Source organism: Oncorhynchus gorbuscha, linkage group LG02 (genome assembly GCF_021184085.1).
Source record: "Oncorhynchus gorbuscha isolate QuinsamMale2020 ecotype Even-year linkage group LG02, OgorEven_v1.0, whole genome shotgun sequence".
Lineage (NCBI taxonomy): Eukaryota > Metazoa > Chordata > Actinopteri > Salmoniformes > Salmonidae > Oncorhynchus > Oncorhynchus gorbuscha.
Window position 1 is genome coordinate 91,797,523 of NC_060174.1, and position 19,997 is coordinate 91,817,519.

Genomic DNA, 19,997 nt, shown 5'->3' on the forward strand with positions numbered 1-19,997 from the left:
AGGTGAGACAACAACAGCTAATCAGCTAGCACAACAACAGCAGGTAAAATGGCGTTGACTAGGCAACGGGGCCGACAGATAAAACAAACAAACAGAATGGAGTACCGTGATTAATGGACAGTCCAGCGTGCATCAGCTATGTAGCCAATTGATCAGTGTCCAGGGGGCAGCGGTGGATGGGGCAGGGAAGCTGGACTGGCGAGTGTTATCCAGGTTAAAAAACGAACAATAACTAAATAGCTTGTAGCTAGTTAGCTGGTTAGCTTCTGGAGGTTCTTGAGTGTGTTCTAAAAATTTAAAATAATAGCGATTCCGTATCACACTGGGAAAGCTGTTGTGGAGTGATGAAAATAGTTTATGGCCCTCTCTCGAGTATAGGGGCATGATAACCCTTACTCTGTCAGAGCACTAAGGGTCAAATAAACACTCCTTTAAGAGAAGTCTGGGATTTTGACATTGGAAGTAAAATAAAATGTGTGCAATGGAGGGCTCTTAGACTACCTCATGAAAAGAATATGGCAGAGTGTTTCCGAGAATACCAATGAGCTCAGAAAGATTCCAACAACTAAGAGGTTGCAACACTTTCCACTTTCCACTGCCAACTCAAACTGATTATCTAATATGCTCAGGCACAGAGTAAATATACATTTGCATTCCCCAAAAATTATATTAGAGAAAGTGTGAAAGCAGAAAGCTGTACAATAGGTCAAACATAAGATGTTATTTTTCTGTTAGTCACACAACTATATTTTACATGAAACAATGTTCGGAGAATGAGAGAACTTCAGGGTAAATCCATTGAATAACACAAACTTTACCGGAAAATAACTTCATTCTGGCTCACCCTGATAACTCCAGGATAGCAGATTTGATTGCATAGGAACCTGCAATTTCTATTGTGCACAGAATTGAATCTGTTCACAATACACACTTCAATATGATGGGTTTGATTATGGCTTTCAAAGGCAGACACACATCGACTTGGTACAAGGCCAATGTAAACCATGTAAGACAAGACAGAATCTCTGTCGTCGTATAGACATGATTGACAGATTCCTTTCACTTGGGTGGCTGGCACTGGTAAGCTGCTAGCTTATGTAAATGTCCTCGCTCAACCAGAGTATTTCATGTTTGCCTAACGGTTTATGGTGAGTCAGTGCATATGTACGTCTGGCAGTGGTAGGTTGGGAGGGGAAGGCTTTGTATGGCATTCTCTGGTTACCCCTGTCCCTATGGAGAGCCCACATATCTGTGAGGATACAAAGCCGCAGGCTGACTACGCTAAGCTAGTGAGTCATCCTCACAGACAGAAGTACATGCTAGGGGTAGAAGCAGTGTATAACCAATAGCCTGTAGGGCAAAAAGCCTATAAACGGGGAGTGTGTGTGACGCAACTGGATTGCTAGGAGTCCAACTGTAAAGAGCTGGTTGGACACCGACCTAGGTTGTCCTCACAAGTCTGGCTAGGCCACAGAGGAATATTCCGCACTACAAGTCCACGCTTAGCTAATCCGGGAGGCATTTCGAAGGACTAAAATATCCCCTGGAACTGCTTAAGGGCTCAGCGACTTCCAAAAAAAGACCGGAAACATCCTCAAAAGAGACACACAGTAAGTTTTGAAGCAGAGTAATCAATGCCGCTTTTCTTTCTCCAAAAGTTAGCTGAAGAGTAGAGCGAGGAGAAGTTTTGCCGAGCTCTGGGCGACCTCGTTGTTTGTAAAGACTCATTGAGCAATGTGTTTGAACAGAATGTCTGCTCTCCGTGAGACCGAGGGATATGGAGGTGGTACGGCGTGGTGGTGGGGGGACGACAAGGCTCGTTGCTGAGCAATACCGACCCATAAGCCTCATTGTCTGAGCGGGAGTACAAGGCCACACCGTCATTCGTGGGTTTAGAGTCACATACCTTTGTTTAATACAGCCTTGGCTTTTGTGACGTGTGTATTAGGTGCCTTTACCAACCCACGCCCTCCGGTGCTTTCAGTGCAAACACCTCATAACAATTTCTTGTTCATTGAAGAAACATTGCCAGGAATGCCTAGGGTCTTTTGAAAAGATGCTGTTCATACAGTTCTCAAAAGACTTTCCTTGGCACGGTTCAGTGAGAAGCTATTGTAGAGCATGCATATATAGCATGCATATATACAACTGTATAGCATGCATAACTCAGTGATTTTACCATTCAATCACTCATAACCTCTCAGACAAAATAATTAATGTGATTTATTTGGGGGGGATGAAGTGAATATATGTGTGACGTCAATGCATGCTACAATGACCAAGCTTATACAATCAATTGATTGTAGTTTAACTGCTTTGTGGGGAACAGAAATAAATCAATTTACACTTCCTGCATTTGTTATGGCCATTTACACCAAATCCTTATACATAAATCAAGGCTAGAGCACTCCAGCATAAGTGTACATGGAACCATGTAATTGCAATGTAGGAGCACTGCCACAGGGCTATTCTTTTAAGATAAGTGTAGGTGTCTGAAGAAATGTAAAAGCATCACAAATTGATGTTCATTTCCAGTTTCATCTCTAAGCTGAAATGCTTTGAGGGGATTCTAAATCAGGCTTGTCTGCCACAAAGGCGGCACCATCATATACCCACATGTGGGTAATGTCCTAGGGTAACACAAACAAGAAGAAAAAGTGCACCAACCTGGAAAAAAAACTGACAAACAGGGAGGGACTATGGTGAAGGCCAGGGGTGAACCTAGAGTATATTGTTGCTCCCAATAGGTCCCCTGCTTCATCCGTTTGTGGACCAACATAAGCGTACACACACAGCTGCACTGCTCTCACACAAAACACTTACAGAAGCCCTTGTGTGGACTGAGAACCATTTTGACTGTGATTGGGCCTCTAGGGCCAGGGCCGAGGGGCCACATTGGCAGGGGAGCCCCTTTACCTATGTAATGTGATGGCTATGGAGTGGGCTCCCAATCGGCGCTGGCCCCCAGGTGCAGACACAGGGCAAGGGTACGACGCGGGCCCCTGACAGCAGGCGAGGGCACTGAGAAGTACTTGTTTGTTACAGTTTTTCTCAGTCACTTTGGTGCATTTTTCACATCATCCCTAACATGTGCAAAATAATAAGTGCATTTCTCAGAACAATTTGTACAAACTGCAATATACAATAGATATGTTTCTAAAGCTAGTCAGTCACTAAAAATCCTTAGTACATCTCTCAAAAGTAAATATTAATGCCAATGATCATGTCAGTGTCATCAGAATGATAAGTCACTGAGTCATTGTTCACGAACAAGGTCGTCAAAATGTTTAGGCATGTTGTCAATGTAACTGTGTACTTTGACAGTATTACCTGATGTAAACTTAGGCTACAGTTTGGATGACAGTTACTGTATTGAAAATGCACAAGGCTGCACTTCTATGGCATATATCAATTTCAACAGTACACAGAGAGAGAGAGACACAGAGAGAGAGAGAGAGACACAGAGAGAGAGAGAGACAGAGAGAGAGAGAGAGAGAGAGAGACACAGAGAGAGAGAGAGAGAGAGAGAGAGAGAGACAGAGAGAAAGAGAGACACAGAGAGAGAGAGAGACACAGAGAGAGAGAGAGAGAGACACAGAGAGAGAGAGAGAGAGAGAGAGACAGAGAGAGAGAGACACACACACAGACAGAGAGAGACAGACAGACAGACAGACAGACAGACAGACAGACAGACAGACAGACAGACAGACAGACAGACAGACAGACAGACAGACAGACAGACAGACAGACAGACAGACAGACAGACAGACAGACAGACAGACAGACAGACAGACAGACAGACAGACAGACAGACAGAAAGGTAGGTAGGTAGGTAGGTAGGTAGGTAGGTAGGTAGGTAGGTAGGTAGGTAGGTAGGTAGGTAGGTAGGTATGTAGTAGAAAGACAGATGGAATATTACAATTCAATCATAAACATTCCACATTTTTAAAAGTCCCTTTTCATTAAGCTTATCGAGTAAGGACTATAGGAGTATTGATTGGAAGTGGCCAGTTTTCCAATTCCATTCAATACAACTTTATTAGGTTTCACAGGTATCAGCTTAGAACCAAGCAAAATCTGTAATATTTTACATTTTCAGTAAAAATATTTAAGCATTTTATGGGAAATAGTAGGGAGAAGAAAACAGAAGTATGAAAACAGTATAAAAACACTTTGTGCTCCAAGAGCAACAGGAGAGATGCAAGTGATGTGTCTGCATGCGTGTCTGTGTGTGCCTCCTGCAATGTGTTTATTAGGCATGTTTTAATAGCGGTGTAACGCTTTATTCTTTTTTAAGGTTGTCACTGTGATTTAGAGGCCCCTGAAAGCCTGCTCCATTCTGCCAGGGATTCCCCGGTTTTCTGTGTGCTCTCCAAGATGCAGGATCTTCAAAAAATGGTCAGACCACTAGAAAAACAACACTGGAAAAACAGGCCATTGAACAAGAGTTTTCAAAAAACTAGAAGCCTTGAGTTAAGTATATTTGTGGATTGTAGCACAATGTCCATGCTCCTGTGCTACAACACAAAAAGACAAACCTCATATCAAAGTATAACTAAGACTAGGAAAGAAGTCATTATCGAGGGCTTTCCCTCAAGAATAAGCAATTCTACATAAACTGTAACTTGGTGTTTCAATCATGATCAATACAATTTTAGCATTGTCAATCCATTCCTGTACACAGGTTGTCTATCAGGAATTTGTTTAAATCAAGGCATGAGTTCACATTGAAACAGGAATGCAACCAAATCGGACTAACATCACTACAATAAGGAAGCCCTGTAGCTCTGCCACAGTGGTATGATTAAACCCATACCTCCAGACTCTGAGCTGTGGGTTAGAGGTGGAGAACCACATAGCTTATCCAACTGCATCTCCTACTTCCTAGTAGGGGTCAGAGTTTGGGGTTGGCTCTGTGGTGAGGACGTGTCCCCACCACTGTGGAGGGGGCATATGAAGGGTGCCCGCTGTGCTAAGGCCGGCAGGTGGTCATCACTGTCAATCAGTGTAACGCAGCGCGGCGGGCACACAGACACACGCGACCCCACAGTCCCACCAGGCCGACTCTGGCACCATGGAGAGCCTGTCTGCTTCCCCTCTCAGTTCATAATTACCAAAATGACTCATCAGAACGCAGTTAAGAACAACAGAGCCCTCACATCCTCTCGTCCAATAGAACTAATAGCTGTTGGAAAGCCACATGAAATTCAGTTACTTTTTTCTCCACAGTGCATAGGAACAATAGGGAAAGCACAAATGATCTACATGGTACAATCAATTTCAGGTGCTTAATGGTAAATGTGGAGGACAAACAAGCTTCTTGTCGCGAGAAGGTGGCCATCAATAAAACAATACATTGGAAATTACAGGTGGCCATTTCAGTAGACTGAGTAAAGCTTAAAATATAACAATAATTGTGGAATAGGGGTTCAAATCAAACTGAATTCTTGTTAAAATTATCCCTTTGAAGAGTTTATCCATAACATCACTGCTTCTGTACAGGGAGCTGGTCATGTGCTTGACTGCACCTTAGATTCCAGGAGCAGTACAGCATCATATCTACCCCTCACCATCTCCTACTGTAGTTTATTTCTATATTTTAAGAGTAATCCACCACCCCTCCATGCTAATACAATTACCGACCATTGAGGGAGGACTGGCACAGTCCACAATTAAATTAATACTGCTGTTTGTGTCACACAGTCATTTTCATTAAAGGGGATCTGCTGGAACACGGCTCCAGGAAGGAAGAGCCTGCTGTCTGTCTCCAGGCAACCAGGTAGCCCATAACCCCACCATAGTGATACCGCACATGCTCAGAAACCATAGAAGAATTGATATCACATCAACACTATCCAAATGGATAGGGAACTGATCTGAGGGAACCACCGAATGAGCAAATAAGAGTGTAAAGACTGCAATGGTACCTTATGCATGAGTAGATAATAGATCAAAACAGATAAGCCATTATTTATCTTCCTTTAAAAAGGGCAACTTAAGCAAAGCCGTGGTTGAGTGCTAACACTCCCGGCACATGTCCTGTATACAAATCCCCCTACCGAAGACAAGGTTCAATCCGTGTTCACCCTTCCCACTGTTATTCCTGTATCCCCTTCTGATTTTCAGATGGTCTCAATAAAGTGTCAGAATACCATAAAGATTCAGTATGTTTAAAAAGTAAACTTCACAACTATCACTGAACAGCTGTTGAAACTAACACAAGAGTTTTGTGGTCTCTGGCCAGTGCCAAAGAGGTTTGGTTTGTTGGATAAGAAGATAAATATTGAGAATGCAGAGGACACACAGTACAGAGGTAAGAGCATCACCATTAAGCATTATATATGGGTCGTTCCACAAATAGAATACCCTAAATGTATGTACCCTAACTTGGTTAAAAAAATAAATGAAAATAATAAAAATGAATTTTAACATTCTGTCATAAATGCTCAACTTCATACAAAAACATGCTTTCCCATCTCAAGAGGTTTAATAAAAGTGCCAATAAAGTGCCATTCAATTTGATTGACCATAACATGGTTGAGGTTTTCACCTTAAATCAACCATAAATCCCCTTGTGACAGGGGAAATGGAAGCTTGTTGTGTGCAACAGGGAGGGGCAATTGAATACAAGCTTCACAAATCTTTTTAAAATGTAAAAATGTTCTAGCCTATGGGTAACAGGATTGACGTGTTATGCTTGAAGATCTCAGTTTTCCATCACAAAACACCAAAAAATTGGCAAAAAGAGTAGCAGCAGCTCATCTGCTTTTACACTATGACTTTACTATTGCTTATATGCTCAATGTTTGTTTTGAAAGATTATTTTAAAAATAATAGTTTTCCCATAATCAAACAAAAGTTATGTTCACTTAACCTGAAAATGAGGGAGAGACTTAAATGTATCAATAATTACATTAAATATATAATCATCTTCAGAAATGACCGTCAAAGCAAGAACATAACTAGGGCTTTGCAATGATGGTGAAAACGTAAACATTTTGGGGTTAATTAAATGAGTTAAAATCAGAACGTTGATTATTAGAAATGCTGATTTTTGGCACTTTAGCATGTCTTTATTCGGATACATTGAGTGCTCATGTGGTCTATATTGAAGGGCACATTTAATATAACAGGCTATTACAATGTAATATTGGTGCACAATTTCTACTTACAACATCAAAGGGATGCAAAATGTACTCTATTTGTGGAATGACCCAACTTCTTAGGTAAGTCATTGGCCCCATTGAACAAAAAAATTGTAGCGTCCAAGCCAAGAGCCTGTCTGCATGGCACACGACAAGGTTTTCCACACAGAATGGGCCCTCCGCAGCTTCTTACTATGCTGTAGTGAGGTGTGCATTCGGAGATGCAGTGCATGACTAACATACAATCTTTATGTCCAGCTTTGGGGAAACAGCAGGTTAACCAGACATTAAGTTTGGCCTTGGTGATAAAGGTTGACAACAGGGTTGAAGAGGGAAAGCATTCCATTCATCTCAGCGGAGAACATCACTTGGGGTTTTGACTGGCCATTTTCTTTTGTGTTGAGACAATTTTTCTGAAAGATGCCTCCGGACATAGTTAGCAATGAATAGCCAGTCGCTGTGGCGCAGTTGAGGTGTAACTGAAAGATCATTCATGAAATTAGGATATTTAATACATTTAAAAAGTAATTTACGAATCAATCAAATCCAATTTCAAATGGGAATATGCAAAGTATCAAATTACTCTGTCCGTGTGATAACTGCAAACACCTTTTGTTCCAGCATCCCTTTTACTTTCTTTTTTTAAGAACAGCTATAACGGTGGACCCTTTAGTGATGAATAAATTCCTTGCTGGAAGCCCAGATAACATTTCATACAGGCTTAAATAAAGACGCCTTAGGAACCTGAATGACTATCGGTAAGATCTACTGCCCATAAAAAAAGAGCTGTCGGACCACTGAATAAACCGACACAGGTCTGTTTCGCATACTAATACAATTACTGCAGCCTCCTGGGGAGATAATAGGGCTGCGTGTGGGAGAGAGAATCTCCTCCATCGGTGCATCAGCATTGCTGATGAGCCCCACATAAAGAGTTGCGGACCAAAGGGACCCCTGTCTCCTGTTAGCTTTTCATCCATCCAGATCATTAGGAGAGCCACATTTAGCTAAAGTGTTCCACTCTACTTACTTCGCACACCTTTGGCTATAGCTAGTACAGTTTCCCTCACTTAAATGAATAACTAGAGTGTGAATCACTACCACTGTATGTGCAGCTCAATAGAGTGGTGAGGAGGAGGAGTCTACTGTGTCCGGAAGCGACTTCACCATACATTTTCTGGATTAAGGTAAAAACTCAAATTTCGTTTTAAACTTTGTTTTATCATTGACAGTTACAACTGAATTTGGGATTGTATATCGATTCGCTCTCCTTAAATATTTGTAATCTGATGTATTTGTTTCAGTCTTCGAATTGTTTAATCAAACTTTGCACAGTCAGCTCCTGATATCGAGGCAAAAAACTACAATCTGTGTACCGAATTAGCCTAGTATGCATGTCTGCCGAGCTATATCCTGTCCAAAGCTTGTTTTCCCTGGCTAAACTAGCTGAACTATGCTAGTTTTCCACCTTCCGGAGACACCTGAAACCCCACCTCTTTAAGGAATACCTAGGATAGGATAAGTAATCCTTCTCACACCCCCCCCCCTTTAAGATTTAGATGCACTATTGTAAAGTGACTGTTCTACTGGATGTCATAAGGTGAATGCACCAATTTGTAAGTCGCTCTGGATAAGAGCGTCTGCTAAATGACTTAAATGTTAAATGTTAAATGTAGTTTTCAAAATGTATGAATACTGCACCCTCAACTTCAAAACTCATTGCTAGTTATACAATCATGTAACTAAGAAATTCGCTGGAAAGAAAATGTAAAATTAGTTACTGTTTAGTTGAATATTCATGACTGGTTCGAGCTATCTATTGTGTCGTAAGACAACAGTGGCGAAGGATATCATTTCTACTTAAAATTAATTTTAACGGATCCAAATTCAGTTTTGATATCTACCAGCATCATTTGCGTATGGTTGGCTGGATGTTTTTTGGCTCAATGGGATATGTAGTGATTTTGCCAGCATAGCCAGATACAGTTAAAGTCTGAAGTTTACATACACCTTAGACAAATACATTTAAACTCCGTTTTTCACAATTCCTGACATTTAATCCGAGGAAACATTCCCTATCTTAGTTCAGTTAGGATCACCACTTTATTTTAAGAATGTAAAATGTCAGAATAATAGTAGAGAGAATGATTTATTTCATCACATCCTCACTGGGTCAGAAGTTTACATACACTCCATCACAGGGTTTGTGATGGCCACTCCAATACCTTGAATTTGTTGTCCTTAAGCCATTTTGCAACAACTTTGGAAGTATGCTTGGAGTTATTGTCTATTTGGAAGATTTGCGAACAAGCTTTAACTTCCTGACTGATGTCTTGAGATGTTTTTTCAATATATCCACATATTTTCCATCGTCATGATGCCATCTATTTTGTGAAGTGCACCAGTCTCTCCTGCAGCAAAGCACCCCCACAACATGATGCTGCCACCCCCGTGCTTCACAGTTGCCTCCCCCTTTTTCCTCCAAACATAACGATGGTCATTATGGCCAAACAGTTCTATTTTTGTTTCATCAGACCAGAGACCATTTCTCCAAAAATTATGATCTTTGACCCCATGTCTGTTTTTTTTATGGCGGTTTTGGAGCAGTGACTTCTTCCTTGCGCTCCTTTCAGGCTATGTCGATATATGACTCTTTTTACTGTGTTTCCTCCAGCATCTTCACAAGGTCCGTTGCTGTTGTTCTGGGATTGATTTGCACTGTTCGCACCAAAGTACGTTCATCTCTAGGAGACAGAACGTGTCTCCTTCCTGCACGGTATGACGGCTACGTGGTACCATGATGTTTATACTTGCGTATTATTGTTTGTACAGATTAATGTGGTCTCTTTGGGCATTTGGAAATTTCTCCCAAGAATGACCCAGACTTGTGGACGTCTACAATTTTTTCTGAGGTCTTGGCTGATTTCTTTTGATTTTCCCAAGCAAATAGGCACTGAGTTTGAAGGTAGGCCTTGAAATACATCCACAGGCACACCTCCAATTGATTCAAATGATGTCAATTAGCCTATCAGAAGCTTCTAAAGACATGACATAATTTTCTGGAATTGTCCAAGCTGTTAAAAGGAACAGTCAATTTAGTGTATGTAAACTTCTGACCCACTGGAATTGTGATACAGTGAATTATAAATGAAATAATCTGTTATGCAGGTGAATGAGGACCCAAAAGCGACTTGGCGAAAACAGAGTCTTTATTCCAGTAAAGGAAATATGCAATACTCCTAGACAAATCGGAGCGGTAAACAAAGCATAAAAAACAATTCCACTCGTAATGACGAGGACAGACTGGAGACTCGACCATAAACTGTAGGTTGCCTCGGGAAGGCACTGACCGTAGCAGACTCAGACACCTGCTCACCACGCAGCATCTGAGGGAAACACGACACGACAGGGCGAGACAAAGACACAGCACGGTGAACAATATACAAGGATCCGACAGGACAGAAACGGAAAACAAGGGGAGAAATAGGGACTCTAATCAGAGGACAAGATAGGGAACAGGTGTGGAAAGATTAGATGATTGATTAGGGGAATAGGAACAGCTGGGAGCAGGAACGGAATGATAGAGAGAAGAGAGAGAGGGAGGGAGAGAGAGAGGGATAGAAAAAGGGAACGAACCTAATAAGACCAGCAGGGGGAAACGAACAGAAGGGAAAGCATAATGACAAGACAATATAAGACAAAACATGACAGTACCCCCCCACTCACCGAGCGCCTCCTGGCGCTCTCGAGGAGGAACACTGGCGGCAACGGAGGAAATCATAGATCACAAACGGTCCAGCACGTCCCGAGAAAGAACCCAACTCCTCTCCTCAGGACCGTAATGGAAAACGATAAAAAGGGAAACTAGGGTACTACTCTAAAAAAAAATGAGACACGGGTAGAGAACTGAAAGCTTTAGAGCAAACAGGACCAAACAGGCCAGGAGAGTAACAACTAGGGACAGACTGAGACACAGCAAGGGCAGGAACAAGAACAGGAGAGATGCGATGGCAGGGAACAGACTGAGACCCAGCAAGACCAGGAGCAGAAGCAGAAAAAAAATTACCAGACTTATTCTGCGCGCAGTCCGAACACGCAGCCACGAAACGGCGCGTGTCACGCTCCTGAGTAGGCCACCAAAAGCGCTGGCGAATAGAAGCAAGAGTACCTCGAACGCCGGGATGGCCAGCTAACTTGGCAGAGTGAGCCCACTGAAGAACAGCCAGACGAGTAGAAACAGGAACGAAAAGAAGGTTACTAGGACAAGCGTGCGGCGACGCAGTGTGCGTGAGTGCTTGCTTAACCTGTCTCTCAATTCCCCAGACAGTCAACCCGACAACACGCCCAACAGGAAGGATCCCCTCGGGAACAGTAGAAGCCACAGAAGAACTAAAGAGACGGGATAAAGCATGAGGCTTGGTGTTCATAGTACCCGGGCAATAAGAAATAACGAACTCGAAACGAGCGAAAAACAACGCCCAACGAGCATGACGCGCATTCAGTCGTTTGGCAGAACGGATGTACTCAAGGTTCCTTTGGTTAGTCCAAACGACAAAAGGAACGGTCGCCCCCTCCAACCACTGTCGCCATTTGCCTAGGGCTAAACGGATGGCGAGCAGTTCACGGTTAGCCACATCATAGTTACGTTCCGACGGTGACAGGCGATGAGAAAAATACGCGCAAGGGTGGACCCCATCGTCAGTATCGGAGCGCTGGGACAGAATGGCTCCCACGCCCACCCCCGACGCGTCAACCTCGACAATAAACTGTTTAGTGACGTCAGGTGCAACAAGGATAGGAGCGGATGCAAAACGCTTCTTGAGGAGATCAGAACAACAATCATACGACCGGTGAGGAGGAAGGGAGTTGGTTCTGGACCGACTGAAGACCGTGCGCAGACCATGATATTCCTCCGGCACTCCTGTCAAATCACCAGGTTCCTCCTGTGAAGAGGGAGCAGAACAAACAGGAGAAATAGCAGACATTAAACACTTCACATGACAAGAAACGTTCCAGGAAAGGATAGAATTACTAGACCAATCAAAAGAAGGATTATGACACACAAGCCAGGGATGACCCAAAACAACAGGTGTAAAAGGTGAACAAAAAATCAAAAAAGAAATGGTCTCACTATGGTTACCAGATACAGTGAGGGTTAAAGGTAAGTGTTTCACATAATATACTGGGGAGAGGACTACCATCCAAGGCAAACATGACCGTGGGCTCCCCTAACTGTCTGAGAGGAATGTCATGTTCCCGAGCCCAGGCTTCGTCCATAAAACAGCCCTCCGCCCCAGAGTCTATTAATGCACTGCAGGAAGCTGCCGATCCGGTCCAGCGTTGATGGACCGGTAAGGTAGTACCGGTACTTGACGGAGAGGACCGTCTAGTGGCGCTTATCAGTCGCCCTCCGCTTACTGATGAGCTCTGGCCTTTAACTGGACATGAAATGACAAAATGACCAGCGGAACCGCAATAGAGACAGAGGCGGTTGGTGATTCTCCGTTCCCTCTCCTTAGTCGAAATGCGAATACCCCCCAGCTGCATGGGCTCAACACCTGAGTCAGTGGGGAAAGATGGTAGTGTCGGAGAGAGGGGAGACACAGTTAACGTGAGCTCTCTTCTATGAGCTCGGTGACGAAGATCTACCCGTCGTTCAATGCGAATAGCGAGTTCAATCAAAGAATCCACGCTGGATGGAACCTCCCGAGAGAGAATCTCATCCTTAACCTTAGCGTGGAGTCCCTCCAGAAAACGAGCGAGCAACGCCTGCTCGTTCCAGTTACTGGAGGCAGCAAGAGTGCGAAACTCTATAGAGTAATCCGTTATGGATCGATTACCTTGACATAGGGAAGACAGGGACCAGGAAGCTTCTTTCCCAAAAACTGAACGATCAAAAACCCTTATCATCTCCTCTTTAAAGTTCAGATAATTGTTAGTACACTCAGCGCTTGCCTCCCAGATAGCCGTGCCCCACTGCCGAGCCCGACCAGTAAGGAGTGATATGACGTAGGCAATCCGAGCTCTCTCTCTTGAGTATGTGTTGGGTTGGAGAGAGAACACTATATCACACTGGGTGAGAAAGGAGCGGCACTCAGTGGGCTGCCCAGAATAACATGGTGGGTTATTAACCCTAGGTTCCGGAGGCTCGGAAGACCCGGAAGTAGCTGGTGGCACGAGACGAAGACTCTGATACTGTCCTGAGAGGTCGGAGACCTGAGCGGCCAGGGTCTCAACGGCATGCCGAGCAGCAGACAATTCCTGCTCGTGTCTGCCGAGCATCGCTCCCTGGAACTCGAGAGTAGAGTAGAGAGAATCCATAGTCGCTGGGTCCATTCTTGGTCGGATCCTTCTGTTATGCAGGTGAATGAGGACCCAAAAGCGACTTGGCGAAAACAGAGTCTTTATTCCAGTAAAGGAAATATGCAATACTCCTAGACAAATCGGAGCGGTAAACAAAGCATAAAAACAATTCCACTCGTAATGACGAGGACAGACTGGAGACTCGACCATAAACTGTAGGTTGCCTCGGGAAGGCACTGACCGTAGCAGACTCAGACACCTGCTCACCACGCAGCATCTGAGGGAAACACGACACGACAGGGCGAGACAAAGACACAGCACGGTGAACAATATACAAGGATCCGACAGGACAGAAAACAAGGGGAGAAAAACAAGAGGGAGAAATAGGGACTCTAAGGTTTTGGCCTTTCAGGGAGGACTTTTAAGATTGTTTGCTGTTTGGGGTTTTAGGCTGGGGAACTTTGAGGTGTGGAAAGATTAGATGATTGATTAGGGGAATAGGAACAGCTGGGAGCAGGAACGGAACGATAGAGAGAAGAGAGAGAGGGAGGGAGAGAGAGAGGGATAGAAAAAGGGAACGAACCTAATAAGACCAGCAGGGGGAAACGAACAGAAGGGAAAGCATAATGACAAGACAATATAAGACAAAACATGACATAATCTGTCTATAAACAATTGTTGGGAAAATTATTTGTGTCATTCACAAAGGAGATGTCCTAACCGACTTGCCAAAACAATAGTTTGTTAACAAGAAATTTGTGGAGTGGTTGAAAAATCAGTTTTAATGACTACAACCTAAGTGTATGTAAACTTCCAACTTCAACTTGAAAAAGGTTACGCCTGTTGTCTAAATTAGACTTTATTCCTATAATTTGTAATCCAGGAATGTCACGAGTTAACCTCTTGCTCCTACCTGACACGCAGGCGTCCCATCTAGACATCTGGAAATGCAAATGCGATACGCTAAATGCTAATAGTACTAGTTAAAACTCTAACGTTCATTAAAATACACATGCAGGGTATTGAATTAAAGCTACACTCATTGTGAATCCAGGTAACAAGTCAGATTTTTAAAATGCTTTTCGGCGAAAGCATGAGAAGCTATTATCTGATAGCATGTAACACCCCAAAAGACCCACAGGGGACGTAAACAAAATAATTAGCATAATCGTCGCTACACAAACTGCACAAATAAAATATAAAACATTCATTACCTTTGACCATCTTCTTTGATGGCACTCCTAGATGTCCCATAATCACTATTGGGTCTTTTTTTCGATTAAATCGGTCCATATATAGCCTAGATATCGATGTATGAAGACTGTGTGATAAATGGAAAAAAATAGCGTCTTATAATGTAACGTCATTTTTTTTATTAAAAAAGTTGACGATAAACTTCCACAAAACACTTCGAAATACTTTTGCCATGCAACTTTAGGTATTAGTACACGTTAATAAGCGATCAAATTGATCACGAGGCGATGTATATTCTATATGGGGTACGTCTGGAAATAATGTCCGGGTAAATCTCAACCAAAATATCCGGTCGGAGACCTGAACAAATGGCTTGTCTCTTCTTCGTTTGACCAAGAAACAAAGCCTAGGCAAATGACAAGACTGTTGACATCGTGTGGAAGCTGTAGGTATTGCAACCTCAGCCCCATTTAATGTGGTTCGCCTTTAACAATGGGTTGATGTGGCGGATGGATATATTTTTCCATTTTCAGTGATCAGATTTTCCTGCGCTTTTCGATGAAACACACGTTCTGTTATAGTCACAGCCGTGATTTAACCAGTTTTATAAACGTCTGAGTGTTTTCTATCCACACATACTAATCATATGCATATACTATATTCCTGGCATGAGCAGCAGGGCGCTGAAATGTTGCGCGATTTTTAACAGAATGTTCGAAAAAGTAGGGGGTAGGAGTAACAGGTTAATTGACACGAGAAAATTAGTAACACTACAGAGCACAAATGGCTACAATAAATGGCTAAATCACTTCCGGAAACGAAGGGTCCGCGGAGCTCCTCCCCCTCCCCAGCACTCTATTAGACTTGTGTTTCTGTTGAGAGACGCTCATGCAGGACAACGCCTCACCATAAGGTAAGGTAGACCTACAATCAATAATAAAGTGCAGATTACTTGGCTTACGAATATGCAGAGCTCTAGTAACATTTACAATTTGGGTCAAGGCTCTTTTTTAATCCACACAATTTCTGCAACTCACCACAGTACGATTAAATTAAGAGCCCATTGCAAAATGCACACCACATAGCTCTACTACAGCTGTTTTATCAACAACTTTAATACAGCCAGTTACTGGACAGGCTAGTGAGAGAACCACATCAGTGCTGGACCAAAATGTCAAGAGACACCAAGTGTGTATTCCCATCAACCTCCCTGTCCCTCAAGATTTTCTGTAAAGTTATTTCACCACATCCAATCATGAGTGCCTGTCAAAGCAGAAGGAATTGCTTGACATTGTGAACTTCCGTGGAGAATGCCTGAACACAGCACTGCAGTCTGACTGTGTCCCTTAGTGGGAAGATAATTATTAATTTCCTAAGACACATTTTGAATGGAAACCCATACTAGCTCATTTTAATGTCTGCAGATTACTTCATCGACTCGACTGTGTATTACAACAATTGTATCAATTCCAAATATTTGTACATGAGAAGTGGGTGAAAGGCATCTTTTTGTTGTTTCTCAATGGTAGAGATGGTACAGTATGAAGCAAATCAAGCAACATTGTAAATACATCCCAATAGGCCTCTATGCTTATCCAATGTTAAGCCGAAACTACAATAGGCTTTCACTGTTTTCATAATGCCTCCTAGAATAATCATTAGGTCGGAGTAACACATCATCGGCCCCTGGGCAAATCTCCAGCAGACTCTCTATAGCCAGTCCTCATCTCGTATTCAGGCCTTGTCTGGAGCTAATCAGGGGAGACTGGAGTGTTATTAATTATGTTTGCCAAATGACTGCCCCCACCTCCCTCCACCACACCATCACCCACCCCCTCCTTCACCAACCCGTATTAGAAAATGGCAGTCGTTGCATCCGTCCCCATCCTTGGCAGAGGAGGTGTTTTGTATTCCTGAAAGAGGTGTCATGTTAGCATTTCGCAACAGTGTAACTGACAGATCAGAGTCATTATCGGATATTTTGTAGGGGGAGGCTACGTTCCACAGACGCACATTTGGAAATGTTAAATCAATTATATCAAACTTGCGATGTAAGTGAGGTAATGACATCGTATATTGCAGGTTGATCATTGCTTTCAACGGTGACTGAGGCCACGTATATAGTGCACTACTTTTGATTGGGTCAAAAGTAGTGCTCTATGTAGGGAACAGGGTGCTATTTGGGACACAGGCTGAGTGTCATATTAATGTTCAGTTGTTGCTGATACCAATGGCCAGGAATAGAATGTGGTAATTATACATCTTTTTGTTATGTTGTGAAGAACGGTATCAGTCAGACTAGTGATGCTCTTCAGGTGAAACTGTTGCTGGCCAAGGGAAAAGGTGAGGGTGGATGACTCATCTTACGCAGAGGACAGAAGGATCCTTAAAAAGGTGTTGAAATGCCAATCTCTTCAATAACCTTCAACTACAAGACCCAAACAAACTGCCTGCGATTGACCAATCCCATATAGAGCGCTTACATAAGGGGTGTGTAACCTCTGACCCGGTCTACGGCATATCCCATGCAGAACAACACCATTTTGCTTCAGTTGAAATCAACCAATAGAAAATGAGAACAATAATGTAACTCAAATGCAGTAGCCTATAAAATGGCAGAGTACTAGCAAACAGGTTTTGAGGAAGTATGAGTAGTATGAAGAAAAACAAAGATGATGTTCTCAATCAGCCAGCAGCTCTGCATCACAGCCGGTAACTTGATTGTATTTACGTCAATGATTTCCTGTGTGGCTGTTGTGTAATTAACTGTAATTAATGACAAGAACAGAGTAAAATGGACTTGTGTACTCCAGTTCATACAAGAACAGTTAGCGCTGATAGTGTGTTAAGTAGGGTCCTGGTACATATTGTACCGAGCTCTGCAAATGCTACTGATTTCACCTAAGAGATTTATCACATATTGGAGCCTCTTGATCTCTTGCAGACTTCAATGCTACAGTAGATTTCTGTATCAGAGTCTCAGGTTCGCATTAGATGGGCTCAATCGGTGCTAACTGACAGGGAGAAAAAATGTCACTTCATCAAGCCTGTGTATGGCATCGTCTAATTGAGTAAGCTCATTTGAGGAAGACGCGATCACTAAACAGCATTTCATTAAACCAAGACGGAGCAGCACGTGGAATGTGCACATTTCCTATTCTCATCAGGTTAACTGCAGGTAATGTTAGGGTAGCTCTTAAAGAAAAGGGGAGACTGTCAACATACATGTACGTTGTGTTAAAACGGCAAGCGTATACAGGAACTGGCAGCGGTGCGTATGTAAACGATTCCTCTTCAGTGCCATTCAGAAAACCTTTGCTCAAACACTGTGGCAGGTTTTCTGCATCAGAGAGTGAGGAATGATTCCTGAAAGAGTGCACAATGAAGTGCAATTATACAACCTCAGCGTAAAGAGAAAAGGAAAAAAAGAATAGCAGCAAACTTCAGAAATGTCAAGGTAGATTAGATAAATTGGGTGAGGGAGAGAGAGGAGTAGAGAATGTTTAAAAAAAACATTTTTATTTGATTAACCTTTATTTAACTAGGCAAGTCAGTTAAGAACAAATTCTTATTTTCAATGACGGCCTAGGAACAGTGAATGAATGGCTGTTCAGGGGCAGCACGACAGATTTGCACCTTGTCAGCTCAGGGATTTTAACTTGAAACCTTCCGGTTACTAGACCAAGGCTCTAACCACTAGAGTACCCTGCCGCTAGAGTACCCTGCCGAATGGTTGGAAGTATAAGACTGGGGTGCATGGGGAAGTGGGAGGGTTATTTACAGAGACCGACAACAAGCAAGTTTCCCTCCTGCTATCAGGGAAATCAATAAAAGACTTACAGACACTACTGTAAGAGCCTTATTGGTTATTTTCCCTCTCTCGCTTCAAATTCCAGTTGAGCTGGCACACAGCTGCACACGGCTACCTTGGTAATGACAGAAAAAAAGTCGCTTGAAAGACTACATCAAAACAAAGCGATGTGAACATAAAGACCCAGGTTGTGCGTGGGCTCAAGGCATCATTGAAGGAACGCACACAAAGCCAACTAGCGTGACTTCACATTGGGTAGAGTGACAAAAAACTACAAAAAAAGAGATTGAATTAAGAAATGGTTACTTGGGGTGATATGATGACATTCTTCCTTTTTTACTTCATTCATTCTTGCGAGAACAGTAGTCTGGCCATGGTTGTATCATCTACAATGATCGGAGGTAGAAATGAATTTGTAAAAAAAAGAGTACCATATAGAAAAATACTTTTCATATTGCTCCTTTTGCACCTTCAGTGCTTTGGATTCCAGTAAATATACCTAGTAAAGTACACAATGTCTGCTAAATGTCAACTGTCCATAAAAACTGCTCCAGTCTAGCGCTATATATCATGGTGAATAGCTTCAACATACAGATTGTGTCTAAAAGGGAGTCAAATAGACTGGATTGAAAGTGTGCTAGTGTCTCGAATAGAAGAAAATAAATCACAAATCAATGCTAAAACCAAGATCTAATGGGAAATCTGGAGACAAAACTCCACTATAATAACACACTTAAAAATGGTTGCTATTCAAGCTCGATTGAACATGCACACACATGAAATGGTTCTGCTACCTTATAAAGACTAATGAATAAGATTCAAATGAAGAAATAGTGGGAATGAGTAATTGCTCTGACTAATCCCTAAGTGGCTTGAAACAGGACGATGTTGAGTGAAAACAAATGAGTGAGCAGGGGAGTCCCAGCGCCTTGCATAGGGCTAAACCCCATTATGTTCTGATTAATGACGGCCCGCCGCTCGCAGGCGACATAAATCAACACCTTATAAATAGAAATCCATTCTCCGGTTTCCCTGGAGGTAATCCATGCAGTGGCACATTCTACACAGCCCGGGCTATCCTTGATGTCCACATTTGTATATAAATGACATTCATATTTTCAATCAATTACAGCGATGGGGTATTAGGGGGAGAAGTTTATCCCCAACTATTGGGCAGAGATGGATTTCCGTCATTTTGCTAGTTGGCTAACGGAGTACACGTAGATTAAAATATTTTGTCATTAAGCAGACACTCTGATCCGGAGTGACAGTAGTGAGTGCATACATTTTTATACTGGTCCCCTGTGGGAATCGAACCCACAACCCCGGTGTTACAAGCGCCATGCTCTACCAACTGAGCGACACAGGACCCTGAAGTCAAATGAAGTCATTATCCTGCAAAGTTAGCCAACACGTTTACGGCACTGGACGGCGGTAGCTGGCGTTGGTGATACAGTACCGCTTACGTTTAATGATATAAAAGTATACAAGAAAAGGGCAGATAAAAGAAGAGGGTATGAAATGTGGTAAATTTCTTTCTTTGT

At 42.7% G+C, this 19,997-nt stretch overlaps 1 protein-coding gene across 4 annotated transcripts in view; it reads right to left on the reverse strand.

The window, feature by feature from the left end:
• Positions 1-19,997, reverse strand: part of LOC124013051 (rab effector Noc2-like) — a 93,370-nt gene that overhangs the window by 13,541 nt on the left and 59,832 nt on the right. Inside the window, exon 10 of one of the 4 annotated variants that reach the window (XM_046327207.1) lies at positions 12,030-12,088. The exons of 2 other annotated variants lie outside the window; for them this stretch is intronic. In XM_046327207.1, the coding sequence (XP_046183163.1) occupies positions 12,075-12,088 (14 nt within the window). In that variant the 3' untranslated portion in view covers positions 12,030-12,074. Of the gene's footprint in view, positions 1-12,029; positions 12,089-13,665; positions 13,726-19,997 lie in introns of those variants that run through there. One more of the 4 variants, XM_046327198.1, reaches the window with a different exon arrangement.